The sequence below is a fragment of the Microtus pennsylvanicus genome, chromosome 8, assembly GCF_037038515.1.
Source record: "Microtus pennsylvanicus isolate mMicPen1 chromosome 8, mMicPen1.hap1, whole genome shotgun sequence".
Lineage (NCBI taxonomy): Eukaryota > Metazoa > Chordata > Mammalia > Rodentia > Cricetidae > Microtus > Microtus pennsylvanicus.
Genome location: NC_134586.1, coordinates 63,323,165 through 63,349,275, shown reverse-complemented (window position 1 = coordinate 63,349,275; position 26,111 = coordinate 63,323,165). Strand labels below are relative to the sequence as shown.

Genomic DNA, 26,111 nt, shown 5'->3' with positions numbered 1-26,111 from the left:
TCTCAAGTATTTCTGCCTCCTGACCCATATAACTCCAGTACATCACAAATGTTCTAAGTGAAAACTGGCTGGAGCCACACCCTACCACACCCCCAGGTCTTTACCAAAAGATCTGCTAGTCGCTCTGTTTCCTCGCAAAAGTCTCTTAGCAGGCGGGAATCTAGATTCTGAGCTTCACCACCACTACCCCATTCCCTTCAACTCGAGTTCTCATATGCCCTCAGGGTAAATGAAGCCACGTAATTCCCTCCTCTGTCTAGATCCCCCACACACACTCTAGAGACTGTTATCTGTATTTCTTAGTCCTCTTAGTCCAGTATTCAAGGTCCAGCTTTATCTCCCAGTATTTCCTTCATGTAGCGTATTTTCCCATCAAATGAATGAAGAACATTACATTTCCCCGCCTTTGATCCTCCTCTGTTCATGCTGCCCCTTTCTCATCGCCCTGTATTCAAACCCTTGACAATGCCTCACTCCAAACGGCCTCTCTACACGACCAAGCTTTTCTGACTGCTCTCAGAAGGAGAAGCAGCCGGCGCTGACCTCTGAATGCAGAAGTAACCCCATCACGTGCTCACTAGTCCCCTTTGCCTTCTGACTACCTACACAGCACATTTTCTAACTTGTCCCTGGCCAGTTAGTTGACTCCAGGTTTTCACTTTCAGGTTCATGAACTTCCCCACGGGTGAAGGCGCAGGGCAGTTGGTTCGCTGCTCCCTCTCCTCCAGCCTTAACTCAGAGCAGCTCTTCTGGACAAAATACACACTGCGATAGTCAAACCCTCGCCGTTAGTGCCACCCTAACAGACTCCACAGCTGCAAACGTGTAACTTTTCCAGCTGCATTTTGCGCACTCTAAGCCGGAGTCACCTGCAGTCAGATGTGTGCTTTCCAGTCCCTGATAGGTTTTTCTGGGAACCACTCCATTTCTGTCTTCCCCAAAGGTTACTTTCCTCTATTTGAGTGTTTGCTTTCGTCAGAAATGCTTTACCCAGTCTTTCTGGAATATAGGTATTCTCCAGTGTTGTGTGACATTTCTCGGGAGACATGAACAAACATCTCCTTATCCTAGTTAGGAAATTGATGACAGACCGAAGCACAGATGCCACCAACGCTCAGTTTGGTGAACCAATGAGTTTTATTGGAATTACTTACAAGAGGATGGGTGAGGGGTTATTTACAGGAGCAGAAATCACCAAAAGTCCACCCCAGCATGGGTGACAACTCACAAAATCTGCAAGCCTAGAGTGTTGACTCCAGGTAACTGAGTTCATCTATGCTTCTTCCAGGCAACTAGACTGCTCTCTGCTTCGTCCAGGCGGCTTGCTTGTTCTGAGCCTCCTGTAAGCAGGGTATCTCCAACAGTTCTTACAGTGTGCATGTGTGTATCTGTGTGTGTGCGTGTGTGTGTGTGCATGCATGTGTGTGTACGTGCATGTGTGTGTGTGTGTGTGTGTGTGTGTGTGTGTGTGTGTGTGTGTGTGTGTATGTGTGTGATTGAGGGAAAGGGGCCTAGAGAGTCTGGTCAGTTTCAGGGACTTCCTGAAGGTGTTTACTTCCTGAATTTAATGACCATCCCTGAAGGATGGAGTGGAGTGTTCCACCTCCCTTAGACTATCCTGTTGTCTCACCTCCTTTCTGACTCCTGTATCTTATGGAGCGTCCCTCTAGGATGGAGGGTTTTACTCCCAGAGAAAACTATACAACATCTACAGTCTCATCAATTTCACTCTTAGATTAATCCAGATCCTAAGTGTCTGTGTCCTTACAGCGTCCTTTGATGCTTTTATAGACCTATATCTAAAAATTACCCAATTATTTTACATTTAACAAAATAAGAAGCAACTAATAATTAAATTCATCTTAATTTTAGGGATAAAAAAAAGAAGCCTCACTACATAACCCTGGCTGGCCTGGAAATCATTATCTAGACCAAGCTGGCCTTGGATTCACAGAGATCCACATGCCGTTTTCTCTTGAATTCTGGGATTGAACATATACACTGTTATGCGTAGCTAATTTTAGAAATGTAGTTCTTTATTATGCCGACTTTGTACCTAACACAGTTCCAAGTACTTTGCAAGTATTATTTTATTACCATAACCATCCTATAAAATAACTGAAAGGAAAAGTATTGGCTCAGGACCCCAAGGTCAAGTTCTCAACACAAAGGAGATTTATTTGCCCCAGAGGACAGGTAATAAGAGACAGAGATAGAGGAAGAAGGAGAAGGGGAAGGGAACAAGGGAGAGGGGGCTGGGATATCTGTCCCTGCAGGCACAGAGGACTGCCTCTGGATAGAGGGGAGACAGACAGGCATATAAGAAAATAGCGGTTTATAAAGGTAAAATGGGCCACAGTTGTGGGACACGCCTTTAATCCCAGCACTCCCAGAGGCAGAGGCTGGTGGATCTCTGTGAGTTCAAGGCCAGCCTGGTCTACAAGAGCTAGTTCCAGGATAGGCCTCAAAACTACAGAGAAACCCTGTCTCAAAAAAAAAAAAGGTGAAATGGGAAAGCCCACATGAGGATGAAGTATTTAATTTTATTTGGGCATGTTAATAAGTCTGCCAAGGAGGCTTCTGATTACTGGACTTCCATACTTTGATAGCTGGACCTTGGCAGTCAGCCTCAGGAGGGGGAGTGGACAAATAGTGGAATGGACCTTGGTGGCCAGCTTGAGGAATGTAATCTACTAGTTTTAGCAAGGCAGAGGGAATGGGGGAGAAAGCCGAGGCTGCCAGAGCCACCTGCTCCAGTGGGCTACTCTCCCTTCCATAAAAGCCATCCCTGTCGGGCAGATGAGGAAACTAAGATGCAGAGAAATGGTGGGGTCAGGACTGAACCCAGAAAGCTTGTTCCAGGCCCCAAATCTTAAACCACTCTACAGCCACGAGGAGTGCGTTGTCATGTTGACTGCAGGTGGTCTCTGAAACATTGCTTCTTGGTGGCATCCATTCAAGTCTCTCTTATTGTTTGTCAAGGAGAACCATAGGGACCTCTAGCATTTCTGGCAGTGTCCCTGGTCCTGGCTTTGTTATTGCCCAGTTCTTAGCTTCTTCCTCTAGCCAATCTCCCTCCTTAACTCATCATGTGGTCTTTATGTGCTGGTGCCTTTTTTTTTTCTAAGTTTGCACAACAATTTTATGAAATGTGGTAGGGGATAAATACATAAGTAAATAAAATTAATTTTTTCCAAGTCTTTACGAGATGAATCCATCCCTTGCCAGGAAAAAGCTGTTCCAATCACCGAAGACTGCTGTGTAGTCCCAGTTATGTAGCGAGTGACTCACTGTCCACATCCTCGTTCCCGACAAAGTCAGGTCTGTGTGAACTAGAAAAAGTAATGAAAACAGCCCCGAAGTCTTTCGGCTTCCTACTTCAAATGTCGGCGTCTCGAGAGACACATTCCTGAGTTTCCAGTCCATGTCTGCCCCAGTTGGCCACAGCAATGACAGCATTCCAGCCAGGACACGTCCAGCGGGAGTCTGAGCACACAGGCTACGGGCTGGTTGGGCTGTGAGCGGGTGTGGAGATGGAAAGCCTTGGCTGTAGAGGCCAAGAGTCAAGACCAAGATTCCAAGCAGAGAGTGGGGTGATGGCAGGTCAAGAACCTTTAAAAAAAATAGAATGTGGGCAGAGCCTAGAATCTGGAGGTTGTGTGGGGAAGAACTCTGAAGGCAGCAGCCTAGCATGGAGTCCCAGGGCCTCCTGTGGGCCAGCCTGGTCTACTTTTCTTGCTTCATCTTTCACCCAGCCTCATCTAGTCTCCATTCCAGAGACATTAATAAATTGCTAAGTGTTCCCCAAATACGCTAACTGATTTCACATGCTCGCACTGTGCTCTCGCCTCTGTCCGCCTGACAAAGTTTTATTCATGTTTCCCGGGTTCTGCTTAAATGTCTTCACTGTGAAGCTTTTTCCACTCCGTCAGACCTTGTCCCCACTCATTGGTTTGTTTGTTTATCCTTTTCCATCCTTGTGGCTGTTGTCACATCTTTCTTGGCCCTCACAGCTCCCTGCTGTGATAATTGTCACCTTGCTGTTTTCATAAATCAAATTGAGAAAATACAGGTTCCCATGCACCATGTTGTTAATATACTTGGTATCTTCATGGATGCCTCTCCCCTGCGATCACACCCAGAATCCTAACCTCCTAAAAGACCTCTGGGCCTCAGCACATCCCCGGTACAGTAATGTAGACAAGGGATAAGACTTAGTCAGTGTTCTATTGCTGTGAAGAGACACCATGACCACAGCAACTCTTATAAAGGAAAACATTTAATTGGGGCTGGCTTACAGTTTCAGAGGTTTAGTTTATTGTCATCTTAGCAGGAAGCATGGCGGCATGTAGGCATGCTGGTGCTAGCAAACCAGCTGAGAGTTCTGTATCTGTTTTCATAGGCAGCAGGAAGAGAGAGCCACTGGGTCTGGCTTGAGCTTTTGAAACCTCGAAGCCCACGCCCAATGGCATGCTTCCTCCAATAAGGCCACACTTATTCCAACAAGGCCACACCTCCTTGACTTTCTGAGGTAGTGCCCCTCCCTGGTGACTAAGCATTCAAACAAGAGCCTGTGGGGCCATTCTTATTTAAGCCACCACAGTGTGCTACCTTTTACCACTGAGTTAGAATTTTGAAGTTTTGTAGGGATGGGGTGTTTGCTTGCCTCTTTGTTTTGAAACAGAGTCTTACACTGTAGTCTAGGTTGGACTGGAACTCACTATCCAGCCCAGGCTGGTTTTCAACTTGTGATCCCCCTACATCAGCTTCCCATGAGCCACTACAGCAGACAGCTATGAGGTTCCTTTTCATTTTTGTTGTTTTATTTTGGTTTTAGCACTTTGTCAAGATAAGGAAGTTCTATCCTGACTCTTAGTTTGTTGTTCGTTTTTATTGTGGAAGGTTATTGAATTTTGTTAAAAAAAAATAAATCTACTGGATGATTATATAGGTTTTTTTCTTTATTAGTATAGTATAATCTATTGACTGATTTTTTTTTTAAACATTAAGCCAAGGGATTGGAGAGATAACTCAGCAGTTAAGAGCACTTGTTGCTCTTACAGAAGATCCAAGTTCAGTTCCAGCACCCTCATAGTGGCTCACAACCCTCTATAACTACAGTTTCAGGATATCCGATGCCTTCTTACTTCACAGATACCAGGTATGCGTGTGACACATAGATATACCTTCAGGCAAAACACCTATACACATTAAAACAAGTCTTGTCTTTGCTTGCTATCTCAATTGCTGTGGATTTGTATGTGCCACTCCCCTGCTACGTGCAGAAGGCAGTTTCCTTGTAGTCACCTACCCCTGTGGCTCGCAATCTTTCTGCCCCTCTCTTCCACTGCCAGCCCTGAGCTTTGGGTGGAGGAGTATGATATAAATGTCCACAGTCTCTTTTTCTCTACACCTTGACCAGTTGTGGGTCTCTGAGTCAATCACTACCTACTGCAAAAAAAGAAGCTTCTCTGGTGAGGGCAGAGATACACTCTAATCTATGGGTATAAGGACAACTCATCAGGAGTTGGTTTAATACTATGTCTGTAGTGGTCTGTCCGGTCTCTTTAAGAGATAAGCCCCGCCTACTCCATCTCCCCCCCCCCAGTGCTGAGCCAAGCTGATCTTCCACCTCCAGCCTGAGTCCTTCCCTTTCAGTCTCCTGAAGAGGTAGCTTCTACCCTCTCTACCTTCTCCCACTTCTTCCCTCCCCTTACCCTACCCCCACTCTTCTCCCTTTTCCTCTTCCCCCCTTTCTCCTCCATAACCCACTAAATAAATACCCACTTTCTCTTCATGGTGTGTCTCTGTCTCTCACCCACCATGAGGCTCCCTGCCTGGGATCTGCTGCCCCTCATGGCCCTGGGCCACTCCAGAACTGCAGCATTTTTACCACCACAGCTCCTCGTGGCCTGCTGCCCAATGCAGCCACTCAGGGAACATCGCCGTTTTATTTTGACCATAACAATGTCCACTCAGCAGAGTAATAGAAGTAGGTTCTCCCCTAGGGCCTATGCTCTGTCAAGTCGTAGGTTCTTGGCCCCAGTAATGATGTCAGGTACGGGTTCAGCTTGTGAAGTGGGCCTTGTTACTTTGATGACATTTGTGCCCCTATGACACCAGTGGGCATGACTTGCAGACCAGTCGCTGCTGCGGCCCAAGGTGTTCACAGCTAGGGAAGTTGGTGGCTCCTTTTCTCCTGTCTCTCTGTAAACCCTGCCTTAGCATGTCATCGGTAATGTTGCTGTGTTAGGTTCTAATTTCCATTCACAGTTAATGATTTTCTAACGTCTCCTGTGAGTTCCTCAGTTAAGTACAGATAGAAGCATATTGTCTGCACATATTCATAAATTCCCAAGATGCTTTCGGTACTGATTTCTAGTTTCATTCTACTGTGGTTGAAGAACACATTTTGGAACATTTAGTCTTTTTAAATGTATAAAAGTTTGCATTGTTGTCTGTCCTGAAGAATGTTCACCTGCGAGGACTGGGTTATCTGTTTTAGAGGGCTGGGGATCTTTTACCATGATTATGGGGGCCAGTGTGAGAGCAGAATGGTTTCATTAGTCAGATTTTTATCGCTATGGCACAATGCCTGCTATAATGAAGAGAGGGGAACTTACTTGGGATCACAGTTTCAATGTTCAGAACATAGTCCTGGGTTCAGCTGATTCTGGGCCCACGGTGAGAAAGATCACGTGGCAGAGATCACTCAGTTTATGATAGACAGGAAGCAGAGAGAGTTACAGGAAGGGAGACCAAGGTAAGGTCTAACTTCCAAGGACACTCCCCGAGGTAACCTATTTCCTGCAGCTAAGCCCTAAAGTTTCTAGCTTCTGCCGCAGGGTCCCAGCGACTGAGGACCAAGATTTCTACAGACAGTCTATGGGAGTTATTTTAGATCCAAACCACGATAAGACTATTGTGTGCTACAGCAGCAGCTTCTCTCTTCCCATTTCCTTCCTTGCTGGGGTGAGAGAGAAAGCAAATGCTAAACAAACCCAGTTTCTTTCTTGTTTCCCTTCCCATTTCCAAAGGCCCAGCATACGCTTAGCTTGGTGTTTCTTTTCCTGGATGCATTATACCAAGGAGGTGAATCTCTTTCCACAAGCAAGGCTAAGTGGGTGTTTGTTCCCACTTGCTCCCTGTGCCTGCCTCACTCCACACCCGGCCATGCTTCATTAACTGCAGACTAAGGTCCCTACTGGCTATAACAAATACCCAGCCGACCTCCTTGCAGACCACTTCTACTCCTGTCAGCCCAAGGTCAGTAACCCTCTCCCCTTCCTTCTCTCTGGTTTCCATAATGGATCATTAAGCTGTACCCAGAAGAAAGTCGGTACAACTGTAAAGAAGTTGGGGGCGGATGACCTTACTGAGGCTGAACTTGGAGTAAGGCATGCCGTTCAGCCCTGCCCCATCCACACCTGCTCTGAAGAGAAGGCACCCACTTTGTGAAGTCTAAGCCACATTCTGTGGCATCTCCAATCCCAGCCTAAGCACAGGCATCTTTCCCCATACTGTATATTAGCTGCCTTTCTTCTGGATATGAGCCAATACCTGACAAGGAACCAACTTGAAGGAAGAGAGATGTATTTTGTCTCACAGTGAGGAGATACATCACGGTGGGGGATGTGCTCCATGAGGAAGGCTCACAGTGGCAGAAGCACAAGCTGTTTGATCACATCTTGGTGGACCAAACCAGGAATCCAGGCCAGACTATAACCCTCCACTGACTCACTTCCTTCGGCTAGGCCCCACCTCCTAAGGGTTCCCTCCCCCAAACAGCTCCACCGACGGGACCACAGCAAACCCGAGCCCATAGGAGATATTTTATATCATATCATAGCATATTAAATATATCATATATAATATCATAGCATCATATCTTCCTTCTGGTAAGTTCAGCATCTAACTCATGCTCTTTTCCTTAGAACCAGTCAAAGTATATTAGAAAGAACTTAGCAGTTGTCTACCTATGGTCATTAGCACTGTTCCCCTCGAGGACCCCAAAGGCTGCTGGTTTTGAGACGTCCCCAAATAGTGCTTTTTCTCAGCTTCAGATACCTGCTGTGGCAGTTAGCCATACTTGCTTGTCCTAACAGGTCAACCCATAACTTAGCTAACACCCTGGACCTCAAGTCTCTAGTGCCATAAACCACTACCCAGGGGAGAAGCTAGAAATCTACTGTCCTAAACAGGAGCCTTAAAGTTCAGCTTCCTCCCAGTCTCTCCAGGTGCTCCTGGGAATTCAAGACAAATTAACATAGCCATCTAATACAAACATATTCATTTCTCTTCCAGAGTTTTCTGAAAATCTCTTTCTGTCTCCAGCCCATAAATTTTAAAAACATTCTATAGCCGGACGGTGGTGGTGCATGCCTTTAATCCCAACACTTGGGAGGCAGAGGCAGGCGGATCTCTGTGAGTTCGAGGCCAGCCTGGTCTACATGAGCAAGTTCCAGGACATGCTACAAAGCTACAGAGAAACGCTGTCTTGAAAAACCAAAAAAAAGAAAAAAAAGAAAAAAATTTCTATAAAATTATTTCAGCAGCAAAAAGCAAATCTTCTTGGTCCTCTGATGGTTTCCAGTGTTAGCAGGGACTTTTGAGACTTCTGTCTTTCCTCTGTCTTTCCTACATACCAGCTGACTACAGAGTCTTAGCTGTCGTCTCAGGTTGGTCGACTCAGAGTCCAGGGACCAAAGGTGTTCTGTGTGCAGCACTCAGAGATTCTTAGCAAGCCCATAGTGTAATAGAGATTATTCTTCTTTAATGATGAGATCCAAGAAACATCACATGCCATGCTCCCTAGCTCATTGTCTCAGTAGCAAGATATCTCATGCTTAGTTAAGTCTTGTGCACACAGTTGACATTATCAGTTTGTTTAGGACTGAGAAATTTTCTGGGCACTGGACAATCATTCCTAAATATAGACCAGTCAGAAGAGTGGATCACGTGACATCTTAGATAAACATCCCTTACAAGCTTCCCCTTACTCAATTATAAATACCAAGAGTACACAGTATCTAGTGAATTTCTACACGCCTAGTGCTTAGAACCTAATAACTATTCAATAAAAAAACTTTATATGCATAAATGTTTTACCTGCATGTATGTGTATGAACCTCATGAATGCCTAGTGCCCATGAAGATCACAAGATGTCAGATCTTCTGAAACTGGAGTTACGGATAATTGTGAGCACCAGGGTGCCAGGAACTAAACCTAGGTATTCAATTCTGCAAGTGCTTCTAACCGCTGAGCCATCTTTGCAGCTCCCCAATCAATAAATTTTTAACAAACTTACAAATGCCTAGATTGGTACAAAACGAAGTCTGAAAAACAATGATGATTGAAATCCTGAACCCTAATCAGAGGTTACCTTGGCCAATGGAAGCTAAGCAATTGCCTAGTCTTCCCTCAGACTTAGCAAGGCTGTAGAGTAGGCAAATACCCTGATAAGCACATATGCCATAATTTTAATATTATTTGCTCCTAGCTTGATGGATTCAGTAAGCCTCAGATGGACTTTGTATCACAGTTTGAATCTGTTCTTCAGGGGGAAAATTCTAGATATAAGAAAGATAGTATCAGCATATGAAGTTCTTTCTACTGCTATTCTTATTTGTGTGTATCAGTGTTTTGCCTGCATGTATGTCTGTGTGAGGGTGTCAGATCCTCTGGAACTGGAGTTATAGACAGTTGTGAGCTGCCATATGAGTGCTGGGAATAGAACACAGGTCCTCTGGAAGAGCAGTCAGTGCTCTTAACTGCTGAGCCGTCTCTCCGGCCCACATATGAACTTCTAAGGTCTCCACATGCTCTTCACACAGTGCCTGGGGCTGGGTAAGCATTCCACTGTTTTAGATTATTATTATAGTTACAGTTAGCTTTCCCATGCCTGGATCACCCATCTCCCCCCATGCTTTTCTTGAGGAAGCATCATGTTTCTCACCTATCTTCATCCAAGATTTTATTGAAGAGGCACCATATTTCCCTTATCAGCCCATGACTGTCAACCACGAGAATAGTCAGTCACAGCTTTTCTTCTTAGACGCATGAGTGGTTCCCTGCCCCTTGCCTGAGACCACCAGACTCCGTGGTATTCTGTGCTGTGTGGTTTGATGGCACTGAGTTAAGATGGCAGAACTTTACCTCCTCTCTCTGAAGCCACCAGCAGGTATTAGGTGCCTCCCTGTGTCACTTTCTCTTGTCTTCCACAAAGTACTGATAGGTGTGCTGATATTTTGTTTGTAATCTAACAAATAAAGCTTGCCTGAAGATCAGAGTACAAAGCTAAGCCACTAGTTAGCCATAAAAGACCAGGCAGTGGTGGCCCACACTTTAATCCCACCTCTTGGGAGAGAGAAGCAGATGGAAGTCTGTGAGTTCAAGGCCACCCTGGGCTACACAAGATTGAATCTGCCTAAAAGAGAAACAGAATTCACACATAGGTGATCCCAGCACTTGGGATCCTATGCCTTTAATCCCAGAACTAGGGAGGTAGAGACAGGAGTGATGTGGCTGGGCAGAGAGAAGAATATGAAGTGGAAGGAGACAGGAGCTCAGATGCAGTCTGAGGATTCAGTCTGAAGATGCAGTTTGAGGATTCATAGAAACAGGATTGTCCCTTAGGTCTGAACATTGGTAGAGGTAAGAACTCTAGTGGCTGGCCGCTCTGCTTCTCTGACCCTTCAACTTTCATCGCCTAATATCTGGCTCTGAGTTTTTATTATTAAGAACAATTAGAATTCATGCTACAGAAGGTCCCTTTCCCATGGTCTTCCACTCAGCACTGATGGCCCCTTTTCCTGTTGTCTTCCACATTGTTCTTATGTTAGAATGATAGAACTAGTAAGGGTTTGTTGTTCCCATGTTATGTAACTGGGAAACTGTTACATTTGTGCCAGAGGTGATTAATGGTCTATGCCAGCAAGAGGACATAACTTACCGATGACTATAACCATTTGACTCCATGTTTCTTGGAGATTTGTGGTTTTCCTTGAAAAAGGACCAAAGAAAGTTGTCTTGTTTCCATCTCATAAAAAAGGGTGTGCCTACAAATTCATTTGTAAATGCTTGTCTCTTCTTCCTGTCTGGGTGCTAACCTCTGCTGTCTCTGTGGCATGTGACATTCACAGAGCCACTGCCTGCAGGGTCTAGCACCTCACTTTGTTCTGTGGACTCACCGAGTTGATCTCAAGGGTCCTGTCCCCACCCACTGTCTTGCTGTACTAAAAGTTTCCCTTGTACACTTCCTCTTTCTCTTCTTGGTCTGCAGGCTACTTCGGCATCTTCTTAAACCTCCACTGGATATTCCAGGGGCATCCCCCACAGTCATCCATCCCATCCCAACTGCCTCCGGTGCCAACACCACCAGACTTTATTCTCAAAATAAGACCTGATGTCCTCACCATCCTCTACACACCTCCATTTCAAGACTAACTTTAAGAATTAGAGGTGCTGAGAACTCAAGAACAATGGCAATGGGTTTCTGATGCTACTGCACGTATTGGCTATGTAGGAGCCTAGGCAGTTTGGATGCTCACCTTACTAGACCTGGACAGAGGTGGGGGTTCCTTGGACTTCCCACAGGGCAGGGAACCCTGATTGCTCTTCGGGCTGAGGAGGGAGGGGGACTTGATTGGGGGAGGGGGAGGGAAATGGGAGGCGGTGGCGGGGAAGAAAAAAAAAGAATTGAAAAAAATTAATTAATGGAATGGTTCTGAACAGTATAAAAATGATGACAGAGATTATCAAATGCCTAATGAAATCATTATAAAGGATAGTAGAAATTAAAATTACTCAAACAATGAAAAAAAAAGAATTAGGGTGGGAAAACTAGCTCAGTGGTGGAGTGTTTGTCTAGCATGTGTGAGGCCCTACGTTTCATTTCTAGTGACACAAAAAATTAAAAAGAAAGAGAGGCTGGAAAAATGCCTCAGTCAGACCTGAGTTTGATCCCTAGAACCACCCACATTAAAAAAAAATTACCATTGTGGTACATGCTTATAATCCCAGTGATGGAGAGGCAGAAACCAGATAGCTAGCCTAGCCTACTGGGTGAGTTCCAGGCCAAAGAGAAACCCTGTTTAAGAAAACGGTACCTGAAAAATGACACCTGAGGTTGTCCTACACACACACACACACACACACACACACACACACACACAATTATAATTCTTGGAACCAGGCATGGTGAGTCACCCCAGCACAGGGTGTTAGAGCAGCCTAGCAGTAGCGAAGCCTGGGCTACAGTAGTGAGTTCTTAGATAACTGGGGTCACAAAGCAAAAACTGTCTTGGGAGGGAGGTTGCTTAATGTTATCATATTAAATTTCTAGTACAAAAAATATATTTACGAAGAATTGTATTTCTAGAAAGAATTGTTCTTTTGTTTGTTTTGCTTTCTGGAGACAAGGTCTCATATATAGGCCCAGGCTGACCTTCAAGTGGTGAGCCTCCAGCCTCCTTCTCCTGAGTACAGGGATTAAAGGTAAATACCCCCACACCCCATAGTAAACAAAAATCTGAGGTAGAAGAGATGGGTCACTGAGTAAAACCAGTAGCCATGCAACCCTGCCCATTCAAGCTCAATCCAAGCACTCTAGTCCATTTTATGTTATTTTATTTTATACATATTTTGTCCATGTGTACACCCAAGCACCGCTTGGGTGCCTGGTGCCCACGAAGGCCAGAAGAAGCAGGCATTGGATCCCCTGGAACTGGAAGTACAGATGGTTGTGAGCCGCCACCATGTGGATCCTGGACATTGAATCCAGATCCTCTGGAAGAGCAATCAGTGCCTTTAACTGCTGAGCCATCTCTCTAGGCCCTGGTGGCATGTGTCTTTAATCTGTGGCAAGATAGGAGTGGAGATAGGAAAATTACCCAGAAGACTGTGGGTCAACTAGCCTAGAATATATTTCAGAAACAAATACCTTGCTACAACAAGGTGGAAGGCAAGAACCAAGTTCCAAATCTTGTCCCCTGACATACACACACCATGGCACATGCATGCCTGCACACACACTCACACACACATAAATGTCATATATACAACATACACAAGATTGTCATTTTTTTTTAGACTCTACACTTAGTTAGTATTTAATAGTCTAATGTCTAACTAGAATGAACTCACTTCAAGCTAAAGAACATTTAGTTTGTATCTTCCCCAAAACCTTTTGGGTATTCTCTCGGGCATATCCTAAACCAGACAGGAAGAACAGTAATGGTGCTTTTAGGAACTCCTCCCTTTTAAAGGCCTCCTTGACACCCCAAAGAGAACTCAGAATCTGCCGTCGGGGCTGTCCTCAAAACAAGCCAAAGGATGTGTGTCCTTGTTGCAGAAAAGAGATTGGTTGCTGTTGGCCAGAGGGGAACCCCAGATCCCCAGACGCAGCCAGAATGTCCCTGCCAGCAACTTCTATGTGATCACACCGTCTCAGTCTCTCACACTGCTGGTGAAGTTGGTGGCCACCAGGGAACTGATGCTGCCTAGCTTCTTCCCCCCGCTGTCCGAGGAGCCACCTGAAGACAGCCTAAAGACCATAGAGGCAAGTGGAGCCTGTGTGTCTTAGAGTTCTATTACTGTGAAGAGAAACCATGACCAAGAAATTCTTATAAAAAGAAAGCATTCAACTGGGGGTTTGCTTACAGTTTCAGAGGCCCAGTCCATTATCAACGTGGTGGAGAACATGGTGGGGCACATGACACTGGGGCAGTGGTGGAGAGCTACATCCTAATGCTCAGGCAGAGAGACACTGGGCCTGCTGTGGGCTTCTGAAACCTCAAAACGCACTCCCAGCGACACACCTCTCCAACAGGGCCACATCTCCTAATCTTTCCAAAGTATTCACCAACTGGGGACTGAGCATGCAAATATATGAGCCTTTGGTAGTCAGTCTCATTTAAACCACCATACATGGGGAAATAGAGCAGAGCTTGAGAAACGGGTGCGGGAGAAAAACAGAGTCATAAGGAAGAGATGGGGAGCAGGCAGGGTTTGTCATGGCCATCAGAAATAAAAACAAAAGTAGAAAATAAAGTGGGAAGAAGTCAATGGTCTGATTAAGGCAGCAAGGCGAAAATTAATTGAGAAACAAGCCTGATTTGAGGGAGAGATTTGTGCAGAGAGTTGAGAGAGAAATGAGCCTTGACATAGGCAAATAATTGGGAATTAGTGCCATTCATTTTAGAAGATCCCATAGACATGGGCACATACATAAACATGTACACACACACACACACACACACACACACACACACATACCCCTAAGGATACCCACAGAAACGCTGACCTGAGCTAGTGGGAGCTCACCAACTCTGGACTGACAGCGGGGGAACATGCATAGGCCTGAACTAAGCCCTCGAACGTGGGTGACAGTTGTGTGGCTGAGGCAGTCTGTGGATTCACTGGCAGTGGGACCAGGATTTATCCCCAGTGCTTAAATTGGCTTTTTGCAGCCCATTCCCTTTGGAGGTATACCTTGCTCAGCCTCAAAGTGATGCCAGACTTTGTTGACTCCCCATGGGAGGTCTCACCCTCTCTGAGGAGTGGATGGGGAGTGAGGTGAGTGGAAGGTGGGGGAAGCGGGAAGAGAGGAGGGAGAGGGAACTGGGATTGTAAAATGAGAAAAAATTATTTGGTGGCCTTGTAAAGACAGACCAACTATGCATTATATATATATTCATAGGATGGGCTTCTTGATAGAGGGACGATAAAGGTGGTTAGATAAGACGATCCCAGCACTTGAAAGAATTGCAGAGTTTAGGGAAGAAATAATGTAATTCTATGTAGGTTCTTTTTCTTACTGGTCTTCTTTAGGTATAGATGATCATACTATCCACCTTATGATAGACTTGCCACCACCTCCTTGAATCTTATGCCCTTGAAAACATGTGCTTTGTACAAAAAAAATTGATATTTTTTTCATTCTGTATTTTAAAATGAACATACTGTGTTTGATGTCAAACACATGAAAAAATCTTACCTATGGTATCAAATTCAACTTAATAAATTAAGAGAAAAAATATATATGTAGCACAAATAATAAAAACCCAGAGTCTGATGTTGGGGTTCAACCCGAAAACCAGAAAATCAAGGGAGCCAAGCCACTAGAGAAGCCCTACCTCTACCAAGGCTGAGCGACTAACTGCAGACTAAACCAACTGAGTCTCTCTCCTCCCATTTTATATTCCCCCTCGTGCTGGGATTAAAGACGTGGGACTCCCTAGGCCTGGAGTTAAGGTATGAGCCACCACACCTGGATTTATTTCTGCATTAATCGTGTGTATCCCAGGGTCACCTTGAACTCACAGAGGTGCATCTAACTCTGTCTCCCAAATCCTGGTGTGTGCCACCATTGTCTGACCTCTAGTAGCCTCTGGTCTTCAGGCAAGACTTATTTATCAAAATGCATAATATACCAGTGAATATATATATATATATATATATATTATTTAAATGAGTATTAACAGGTAGCTAGATGTGAAGAGAAAAGGGCAAGTACCCCAGAAGGGAAAGCTGAGAGCAGCCAGGGGAGGAAGTCCAGACAGGCAGTTCAGGTCCAGGAGTTGAACTTGATTTGTTTAGCTTGGTCAGGAGTACCCTTTGCAAAAGCCAGCCATCATGACCCTCTTGTCATCTGCACTTGCCTTGGAGAGGGGACCATGAGGAGCACAACAGGGAGGAGGGATCAAAGGAGTGGGAACAAAGGAATGATGGCTATTAAGGGAGTTGCCCAATGGGAAGATGTGGGTGGATGTTCATGTCTTCAGGTGTTCATTACGGTGTTGGAGTGTGTTCATGCCAAGCCTCTAGACAGATGGCAGCATGCCTGTGGCTCCACCTGAGCACCTGTGTGACACTATAGTCCTGTCATATGCATGTGCATTCCTGTGCACCTGTGTGACATTGTAGTCCCATCATATGCACGTGCATTCTTGTGCACCTGTGTGACACTGTAGTCCTATCATATGCATGTGCATTCCTGTGCACCTGTGTGACACTGTAGTCCTGTCATATGCATGTGCATTCCTGTGCACCTGTGTGACACTGTAGTCCCGTCATATGCATGTGCATTCCTGTGCACCTGTGTGACACTGTAGTCCCGACATATGCATGTGCATTCCTGTGCACCTGTGTGACACTGTAGTCCTGTCATATGCATGTGCATTCCTGTGCACCTGTGTGACACTGTAGTCCTATCACATGCATGTGCATTCCTGTGCACCTGTGTGACACTGTAGTCCCGACATATGCATGTGCATTCTTGTGCACCTGTGTGACACTGTAGTCCTATCATATGCATGTGCATTCCTGTGCACCTGTGTGACACTGTAGTCCTGTCATATGCATGTGCATTCCTGTGCACCTGTGTGACACTATAGTCCCGTCATATGAATGTGTATTCCTGTGCACCTGTGTGACACTATAGTCCCGTCATATGCATGTGTATTCTTGTGCACCTGTGTGACACTATAGTCCCGTCATATGCATGTGCATTCCTGTGCACCTGTGTGACACTATAGTCCCGTCATATGCATGTGTATTCTTGTGCACCTGTGTGACACTGTAGTCCCGTCATATGCATGTGCATTCCTGTGCACCTGTGTGACACTGTAGTCCCGTCATATGCATGTGCATTCCTGTGCACCTGTGTGACACTGTAGTCCCGTCATATGCATGTGCATTCCTGTGCACCTGTGTGACACTGTAGTCCTGTCATATGCATGTGCATTCCTGTGCACCTGTGTGACACTGTAGTCCTTTCACATGCATGTGCATTCCTGTGCACCTGTGTGACACTGTAGTCCCGTCATATGCATGTGCATTCTTGTGCACCTGTGTGACACTGTAGTCCCGTCATATGCATGTGTATTCCTGTGCACCTGTGTGACACTGTAGTCCCATCATATGCATGTGCATTCCTGTGCACCTGTGTGACACTGTAGTCCCGACATATGCATGTGCATTCCTGTGCACCTGTGTGACACTATAGTCCCGTCATATGCATGTGCATTCCTGTGCACCTGTGTGACACTGTAGTCCCATCATATGCATGTGCATTCTTGTGCACCTGTGTGACACTATAGTCCCGTCATATGCATGTGCATTCTTGTGCACCTGTGTGACACTGTAGTCCCATCATATGCATGTGCATTCTTGTGCACCTGTGTGACACTGTAGTCCTGTCATATGCATGTGGCTCCACCTGTGCACCTGTGTGACACTGTAGTCCCGACATATGCATGTGCATTCCTGTGTACCTGTGTGACACTGTAGTCCTGTCATATGCATGTGCATTCCTGTGCACCTGTGTGACACTGTAGTCCCGTCATATGCATGTGCATTCCTGTGCACCTGTGTGACACTATAGTCCCGTCATATGCATGTGCATTCCTGTGCACCTGTGTGACACTGTAGTCCCGACATATGCATGTGCATTCCTGTGTACCTGTGTGACACTGTAGTCCTGTCATATGCATGTGCATTCCTGTGCACCTGTGTGACACTGTAGTCCCGTCATATGCATGTGCATTCCTGTGCACCTGTGTGACACTATAGTCCCGTCATATGCATGTGCATTCCTGTGCACCTGTGTGACACTGTAGTCCCGACATATGCATGTGCATTCCTGTGCACCTGTGTGACACTATAGTCCCGTCATATGCATGTGCATTCCTGTGCACCTGTGTGACACTGTAGTCCCGTCATATGCATGTGCATTCCTGTGCACCTGTGTGACACTATAGTCCCGTCATATGCATGTGCATTCCTGTGTGACACTATAGTCCCGTCATATGCATGTGCATTCCTGTGCACCTGTGTGACACTATAGTCCCGTCATATGAATGTGTATTCCTGTGCACCTGTGTGACACTATAGTCCCGTCATATGCATGTGCATTCCTGTGCACCTGTGTGACACTATAGTCCCGTCATATGAATGTGTATTCCTGTGCACCTGTGTGACACTATAGTCCCGTCATATGCATGTGCATTCCTGTGCACCTGTGTGACACTGTAGTCCCGTCATATGCATGTGCATTCTTGTGCACCTGTGTGACACTGTAGTCCCGACATATGCATGTGCATTCTTGTGCACCTGTGTGACACTGTAGTCCTATCACATGCATGTGCATTCTTGTGCACCTGTGTGACACTGTAGTCCTATCACATGCATGTGCATTCTTGTGCACCTGTGTGACACTGTAGTCCCGACATATGCACGTGCATTCTTGTGCACCTGTGTGACACTGTAGTCCTGTCATATGCATGTGCATTCCTGTGCACCTGTGTGACACTATAGTCCCGTCATATGAATGTGTATTCCTGTGCACCTGTGTGACACTATAGTCCCGTCATATGCATGTGTATTCTTGTGCACCTGTGTGACACTATAGTCCCGTCATATGCATGTGCATTCCTGTGCACCTGTGTGACACTATAGTCCCGTCATATGCATGTGTATTCTTGTGCACCTGTGTGACACTGTAGTCCCGTCATATGCATGTGCATTCCTGTGCACCTGTGTGACACTATAGTCCCGTCATATGCATGTGTATTCTTGTGCACCTGTGTGACACTGTAGTCCCGTCATATGCATGTGCATTCCTGTGCACCTGTGTGACACTGTAGTCCCGTCATATGCATGTGCATTCCTGTGCACCTGTGTGACACTGTAGTCCCGTCATATGCATGTGCATTCCTGTGCACCTGTGTGACACTGTAGTCCTGTCATATGCATGTGCATTCCTGTGCACCTGTGTGACACTGTAGTCCTATCACATGCATGTGCATTCCTGTGCACCTGTGTGACACTGTAGTCCCGTCATATGCATGTGCATTCTTGTGCACCTGTGTGACACTGTAGTCCCGTCATATGCATGTGTATTCCTGTGCACCTGTGTGACACTGTAGTCCCATCATATGCATGTGCATTCCTGTGCACCTGTGTGACACTGTAGTCCCGACATATGCATGTGCATTCCTGTGCACCTGTGTGACACTATAGTCCCGTCATATGCATGTGCATTCCTGTGCACCTGTGTGACACTGTAGTCCCATCATATGCATGTGCATTCTTGTGCACCTGTGTGACACTATAGTCCCGTCATATGCATGTGCATTCTTGTGCACCTGTGTGACACTGTAGTCCCATCATATGCATGTGCATTCTTGTGCACCTGTGTGACACTGTAGTCCTGTCATATGCATGTGGCTCCACCTGTGCACCTGTGTGACACTGTAGTCCCGACATATGCATGTGCATTCCTGTGTACCTGTGTGACACTGTAGTCCTGTCATATGCATGTGCATTCCTGTGCACCTGTGTGACACTGTAGTCCCGTCATATGCATGTGCATTCCTGTGCACCTGTGTGACACTATAGTCCCGTCATATGCATGTGCATTCCTGTGCACCTGTGTGACACTGTAGTCCCGACATATGCATGTGCATTCCTGTGTACCTGTGTGACACTGTAGTCCTGTCATATGCATGTGCATTCCTGTGCACCTGTGTGACACTGTAGTCCCGTCATATGCATGTGCATTCCTGTGCACCTGTGTGACACTATAGTCCCGTCATATGCATGTGCATTCCTGTGCACCTGTGTGACACTGTAGTCCCGACATATGCATGTGCATTCCTGTGCACCTGTGTGACACTATAGTCCCGTCATATGCATGTGCATTCCTGTGTGACACTATAGTCCCGTCATATGCATGTGCATTCCTGTGCACCTGTGTGACACTATAGTCCCGTCATATGAATGTGTATTCCTGTGCACCTGTGTGACACTATAGTCCCGTCATATGCATGTGCATTCCTGTGCACCTGTGTGACACTATAGTCCCGTCATATGAATGTGTATTCCTGTGCACCTGTGTGACACTATAGTCCCGTCATATGCATGTGCATTCCTGTGCACCTGTGTGACACTGTAGTCCCGTCATATGCATGTGCATTCTTGTGCACCTGTGTGACACTGTAGTCCCGACATATGCATGTGCATTCTTGTGCACCTGTGTGACACTGTAGTCCTATCACATGCATGTGCATTCTTGTGCACCTGTGTGACACTGTAGTCCTATCACATGCATGTGCATTCTTGTGCACCTGTGTGACACTGTAGTCCCGACATATGCACGTGCATTCTTGTGCACCTGTGTGACACTGTAGTCCTGTCATATGCATGTGGCTCCACCTGTGCACCTGTGTGACACTGTAGTCCCGACATATGCACGTGCATTCTTGTGCACCTGTGTGACACTGTAGTCCTGTCATATGCATGTGGCTCCACCTGTGCACCTGTGTGACACTGTAGTCCCGACATATGCATGTGCATTCTTGTGCTCTGGGCCTCTGCTGGGGAAAAGGAGCACAAGTCTGAAACTCAGATGCAAAGAGGCGGGAACCCAGGAGCTGCCTTCCGCAGCACCCCTTTCCCCTTCCCTCCACCTCCTCCCTCTACTCTCCCTCCCCTTCTCTCTGTGTCTGCGCCCCTCAGGTTGGGGTGACAGAGGAGGCTCTGGATGGGGAGAATGGGAACCACAGTCACAGCTGGCTGGCCGGCTGAGGAGCAGAAGGACAGAGCCGGGGATTGTGCTCGCTGCTTGGCAGCTAAGAGGTGGGCAGGAGTGCTGCGATTCCCTGGCGGCTCCTGGCACAGGATGTTGTGGCCGGAAAACCTAACTACTCAGGAATGCTGTGCTCCAATGTCCTCCTGCTGTACCCCACTCACCTCAGGCTGGGAACTCCCCATACTTGTGTTAAGGCCCAGAGCACCCCTACCCTACGTGTAACCTGAAGACACACCTCCCCTTCCTTCCACACTGGACCCCTTGTACCTCTCGGAGAGTTCTGGTTTTTCTCAGAATCCAGTAACCCTTCCTGGGGCCAGTACTAATTCCTGGAGCCAGTATTAAGGGCTTCAGAGTCTCCCATCTACTTCTATTCCTTCGCCTGAAACAGGCACATCCCCGTAGGGCGGAAACCGGTGGGACTCATCTATCTCAGCCTCAACCGCAGGCTGGGGTCCTCCCCCTCCCCCAGCCTCTCAGTACTCGAGTTCCATGACTTTGAGTTCCCGGAATAAAATGCCTCCTCTCCTCCTCAGAGCACACTAGACGGCCTGGAGCTGGGAGCCACCTACAACCCCCTGCAAGTTGACAGCCACCTGTACTCACATCTGAGTAACACCTATGCCAAGCCTCAGGGACGCCTCTCCACAAGCAGGGAGAGCAGGGGCCTTAGAAAGGTACCTCTCCCTCCTTCCCCAATCCTTCCCTTTAGCCTCCCATCCCCTTTGTGCCCTGGGTCTAAGAGAGTCCTTTATCTCCCTCCAGCCTGCAACAGCAGCAGTTGTGGGAGAGGGAGGTCGGTTGGTTTGGGTTCTGGTTTGGTTTCCTGAAACTGGGCTCACGATGTAACATTATAGCCCAGACTGATCTTGAGCTTGCCCTCAACTCGCTTCAGCCTCCTGAGGTCACCACGCCTGTGGCTTAGGTATTCTGTCTGTAACTCTTAGTCATCCACTACCTGTCTCGTTATGCATACACTGGAACTACAGCTCTCTCTTTGGGAAATAAAAATAAAAATAAGATAAAAAGGCTGACAGGGAGGCGGAAGTATAACCACCTAAGGGAAGAGAAAGGATCTAGAGCTTCAGGATGACCAGAGCTTCAGCTCCTATCACTAATCACAACACCAGCAAGGGAAGCCTCGCTGAGGACGGTGAGGAAACAGACCTGGACTAGTATCCCAGAATGGGGCTCCGGAGAAAAGGCTTAAAACCAGAAGCCAAGCGTGGTGGCCCACACCTGTGATCCCAGCACTCGGGAAGCTAAGGCAGGACGATTGTTGTACCTCTGAAGCCAAACCGACTATTGTATTAAGGGTTCCCTTTTTGAGACAAGTTTTCTCTGTAGCTTTGGAGCTGCTTCTGGAACTAGCTCTTGTAGACCAGGCTGGCCTTGAACTCACAGAGGTCCTCCTGCCTCTGCCCCGAGTGCCAGGATTAAAGGCATGCGCCATCACCACCCGGCATTAAGATTTCCTTTTGCTCAGTGGTTTTTCCTCGTTTCTCTGTAACTGAGCATTTAGGAAAAACTTCCATTTCTGTCTCAGCTACAATTGCAGAAGGATGTTTCTGAACTCCAGAAGGAGAAGCAACGGCCAGATGAGGGCATGGAGGGCAAGCTGGCAGAGAAGGGCACTGGGCAAGGAGATGGTACTACAGCCTAGGGAATGCAGTCTCTACCCTGGGCCTTCAGGGTGCCACTGTAGAAATGAGATCTGGGAAGGAATTGGGACCAGAGTCGGGCAGAGACCAGTGACGAGAACGTGGGCACTGTCTGGTCTCCATACAAGACTCCCGTTGTTCTTTGCAGGGTGGACAGTCCCAGACCAACAGAGTTCGAACAACGGTGGTCCCCCTGACAGTGGCTCCAGCCCCAGGTAGAGCTCCCAAGACGTCAGCAGCCAACAAAACTTCCTCAGAAACCTTCCTGCCCTCTGACTCAGAGGAAGAGTATCCTTCTCAGACCTAAGCCTCCAGTGCCAGGACACAGCCACACCGCACAGGATGGCTGCCTGAGTGCGGATCTGCCTGCTCTCCATCTGAGCCTCCCCACCTCTGTCCCCAGTACTGCCATTGCCCAACTTGGGGCTGAAAGCAGCACACCCAGGCCTGTCTTTTGTCCGGCAGGGATTTTCTTCCTCATTCGGGTTATTTGATAGTTAGTGTTGACACAAATAAATGTCCAGTAAGCCTCTACCATTGTTAGGAGCATTGCTAGGCCAGAATTTCTTCCTGCAGCTTCGTGTAAGAAGGTGAATGAGCTTGGGTCACCCTTGGGGAAACTACAACTCGAGAATCATGGTGAGGTTTTCACAGCTCAAGAAAAATGAAGACATTGGAACCTGCACCCTGGTCCAGAAGAGTACCTTTCCCAAACCGCCCACAGCAGTTCCTTCAGCGTCAGACATTCGGTCCCTATAGGCAAGTTTGTGTCTGTGGAGGGAACAGGGCACTGTCTGGTGCCCAGCAGACGGGAGTAGACACTGTGAAAGAAGCCTACTCCCTGTCCCATCTCCTCTCCCCACACCTCCCTACCTTCCTGTCAGATCCCCTGAACTACAGAAACATAGCTGCCATTTGTCAAGTACCTTCCCTAGGCTTTGGATGACACTCGGTGCTCAGGAAATGTATCCATTTTGATGCAAGCAATCTTTTGAAGCTGAGCCAAATTCTCACCCTTGGTGGGAGGACTGCAGAGGAAAGTTAAGGACCGTGGCTAGCAAACAACTGACACAGGGCCACCGAGCTAGAGACCAGCCCAGGTGAGCCCGTGGCCACCCAGGCTCTGAGCCACTACCCTTTCCTTCTTCCCTGGCCCCCACCATCTTTCTGGTTCTTCTCCTGATCCCTCCACACCCTCCCAGCACATGGCCACTGTGTCTATTCACACACACAGACTTTTTCAACCCAAACTGGCTTTAATGAGATTTGTTTTATAAATTAAAAATATGTCTGGCAAAGAACAACACAAGAGTTAGGATCCACACTGGCCTCCCCAGAGTGCTTCCTCTCTGACCAGGGGTCCCCTTCCACAGGCCTACTTCAGGAGCCATCCATTCCTTAGCACTAGGAGCCTTCCCACAGCCTATCTCTTGGCCTTCTCTACTTCCTGTGACTTCCTGGAGCTGGTCATCCCTTGATGCCTCTGGTCCCCTAGCCTTAACATAGGCCCCTCCCACCCTCTGGTTCCTGCTGGTTATAACAGGTTTGATTTTCAGTGCCCATGAACTATCAGCATGAACTCCCCATGAACTATCAGCAGCTGCCTCAGGTGGAGCCCTCTGACTTGACCCCTCCCCTGTCATTCCCTACTCTAGAAAGCCCACAGTCCCAAGTCCCTGAGGTCCCACTCTTCTGGACCTTGCTGTACAGTGCTGTGTCTAAGCTGTGGCCTTTGCTGCCACTGCCACCTGTGGAACCAGGTTCAGGAAGGACCAAGCCCTGCGGCTTGGGAGCAGGCACAGGCTTCGAGCTGCGAGGAGGTGGTACAGCATAGTCATCCGTAGCAGGGTTGTAAGGGAGCTCATAGCCTTCCTCCTTCGCCCGAGCCTGGCACCACCATGCATCCTTGGGCTCCTGAGGCAGATCATAAAGGCCCCGGGGAGGGGCTGGGGCCAGGCCCTCAGGTTCATCATAGATGGGGTCCTCTTTGGAGTCCGTCAGCTTGGTTTTCTGCAGCTGCTGCTGCACGTGCCCATACAAGTCCCAGTACAGAGGTTTCTTTGCCTGCAACCCCTCCCCTGCCCTAGCAGGGGTGCTGCCCAGGGGGTCCGAGTAGAGAGAGTCCTGAGAAGGGCCTGGGAGAATTCGCAGGGAGTCTAAAGGCTCAGCATATAGGGCTGGGGGGCTGCCCAGGGGCTCCTGAGGAACAGGAGAGGAAACCACCTTCCCCTCGGCCTCCCCTTCATGGGAGTCAGTTCTGAGGACATCTTGTCCCTGTCCCACCTTTCCTTGGGCTTTCTGCTGCTGGATGGCGGCCTCAACTGCCTGAAAGATGTCATTTCCCTGTGCAGTCTGGAAGGTGAAGGTCCCAGGGCCAGAGGGGCAGCGGCGGCCCGCTTCAAAAGAGAACATTACCTGGGGGTGTGAAGGGGAACACGTTATGAGTGCCACAAGAGATGCCCACAGGTCTGACCAAGTTAGTGTACCTGCAGAGAAGAGACCACGTGGGGACGGAATTGGTGGCTTACAGCTACCCTACACCCTCTCTGACAATCATCCTCCCAGAAAGCCCCTGTACCTTGTCCCGGCCATAGCGTCTCAACAGAGTGTAGGGCCAGAAAAGGAGCGGCTCCAGGATTTGACTTTGGGCCCCCAAAGTCAGGAGGGTCAACTTCTCAGCCTCCACCCTCAGTATGTAGGAGCCTTGCAGGCCGCAGCGTTCAGAAGCCTCGGTCCTCTGCGTGGTTACCCAGAACTGGGAGCCTGGAAGGAACACACAGAAAGGGGAAGGAGCGCTGGGGCAGGCTAGGGACTCGGTAGACTCCAACACTAGCTCCCCAAGAGCACATTCTTTCCCCCACTTCATTCATGCCAGGCATCTACCTTCCCAGGTGGGGCTGTACAGTGAATTTTCCAGCATCTCCAAGGCAGAAAACTTAGGCGGGTTCTCCGTCTGCGCCAAAGCCCAGCCGCCTTTCTGCGGAAAAAGGCACATCGAGAACCTTATATAGAATTCCCTTGGGTCTGGAGTAGGTCCGGTGCCGCTGTAATAGCCCCATTCTCGCAGGGTCCCTTAGACCCAGGGCAGCTCACCCCCAACCCCTCACCGGAAAGGCGTTTCTGCATAAAGTCTGCACCCAGGCAGCGCTGGACGGGGCGTCCGCCGCCAGCAGGTGCGAGCGCTGCGCGGTGTCCAGGCGGAAGGCAGTGGCGCCGGGCTCTGGGGGACTCTCCACAGACACAGGGGCCACGCTCACACACTCAGCCAGGCGGATCATCTTGCAGTCAAGACGGCGAGAGCCGCCTCGACCCCCTCCAGAGCTCGACCCCTTGTGGTCAAAGAACTCCAGCCGCGCTACGCCGTGAGGACTAGCCGGGTAGAGCACAGCCCAGGTTTTCCTCCACCTCTGGGAAAAAACGAAAGACGCGGTAGTGCGCGGCAGCACGCGCCCCACGGGGAAGAAGAGACCCCCCCATGTAGGCCGATCTGAGCCTGTGGCTTTCCAGGCAGAAACACTTTCCCAAAGATAATGCCATCCCAACTCCGCACCAAGGAGGGAACAACCTGGGCTTTCAAGGGAACGTCGTGGGACTCTACAATTGCCCTCGCGGCATTCCGACCTGCTTCCGGCCCCTTCCCTCTTTCGGGATACTTTTACCCACTTCTAGTCCAGAGGGGTTTCTCCATCCCCCACGCCACACACAGACACATACACACACTACCTTGGTCCCAAAGCGCTGACTCTGCAGAAAGAGCGGACCCTCCATCACAGCCCCTTCCATGGCCCGGGCGGTTTCTTCCGCGCTTCCTGGCCCGAGGGCGGGGGTGGGGCGGGGCGGGGCTGCAGGGTGCCGGAGG

General features: G+C 48.2%; 2 protein-coding genes across 3 annotated transcripts in view; one reads left to right on the top strand and one right to left on the bottom strand.

Moving 5' to 3' along the window:
* The window catches only part of M1ap (meiosis 1 associated protein), an 80,864-nt gene extending 58,133 nt beyond the window's left edge, over nucleotides 1-22,731 (top strand). The window contains exons 7-9 of the mRNA XM_075982034.1: nucleotides 13,353-13,559; nucleotides 21,128-21,268; nucleotides 22,401-22,731. Coding sequence (XP_075838149.1) covers nucleotides 13,353-13,559; nucleotides 21,128-21,268; nucleotides 22,401-22,559 — 507 coding nt within the window. The 3' untranslated portion in view covers nucleotides 22,560-22,731. The remainder of the gene's footprint in view (nucleotides 1-13,352; nucleotides 13,560-21,127; nucleotides 21,269-22,400) is intronic.
* Nucleotides 22,732-23,536: 805 nt separating this feature from the next.
* Nucleotides 23,537-26,099, bottom strand: Dok1 (docking protein 1). Of its 2 annotated transcripts, XM_075983774.1 has the most exons (5): nucleotides 25,976-26,099; nucleotides 25,360-25,659; nucleotides 25,136-25,229; nucleotides 24,831-25,015; nucleotides 23,537-24,667 (listed from the first exon to the last, which is right to left on the bottom strand). In XM_075983774.1, exons 1-5 carry the CDS (start codon nucleotides 26,033-26,035, stop codon nucleotides 23,858-23,860), a joined length of 1,449 nt encoding a protein of 482 aa, XP_075839889.1. In that variant the 5' UTR covers nucleotides 26,036-26,099; the 3' UTR covers nucleotides 23,537-23,857. The 2 variants fall into 2 exon arrangements, with proteins under 2 accessions (XP_075839889.1, XP_075839891.1); XM_075983776.1 differs by lacking the exons at nucleotides 25,136-25,229; nucleotides 25,360-25,659 and having other exon boundaries at nucleotides 25,976-26,056.
* Between the last annotated feature and the right edge of the window lie 12 nt (nucleotides 26,100-26,111).

What these genes read in the sequence shown, in the direction of transcription:
- Dok1 (XM_075983774.1), bottom strand. Translation starts at nt 26,035, where the DNA reads ATGGAAGGGGCTGTGATGGAGGGTCCGCTCTTTCTGCAGAGTCAGCGC. An exon ending in TATGCAGAAACGCCTTTCCG is followed by an intron (nt 25,230 to 25,359) that starts GTGAGGGGTTGG and finishes CTTTTTCCGCAG; the next exon opens with AAAGGCGGCTGGGCTTTGGC. An exon ending in GACGCTATGGCCGGGACAAG is followed by an intron (nt 24,668 to 24,830) that starts GTACAGGGGCTT and finishes TCACACCCCCAG; the next exon opens with GTAATGTTCTCTTTTGAAGC.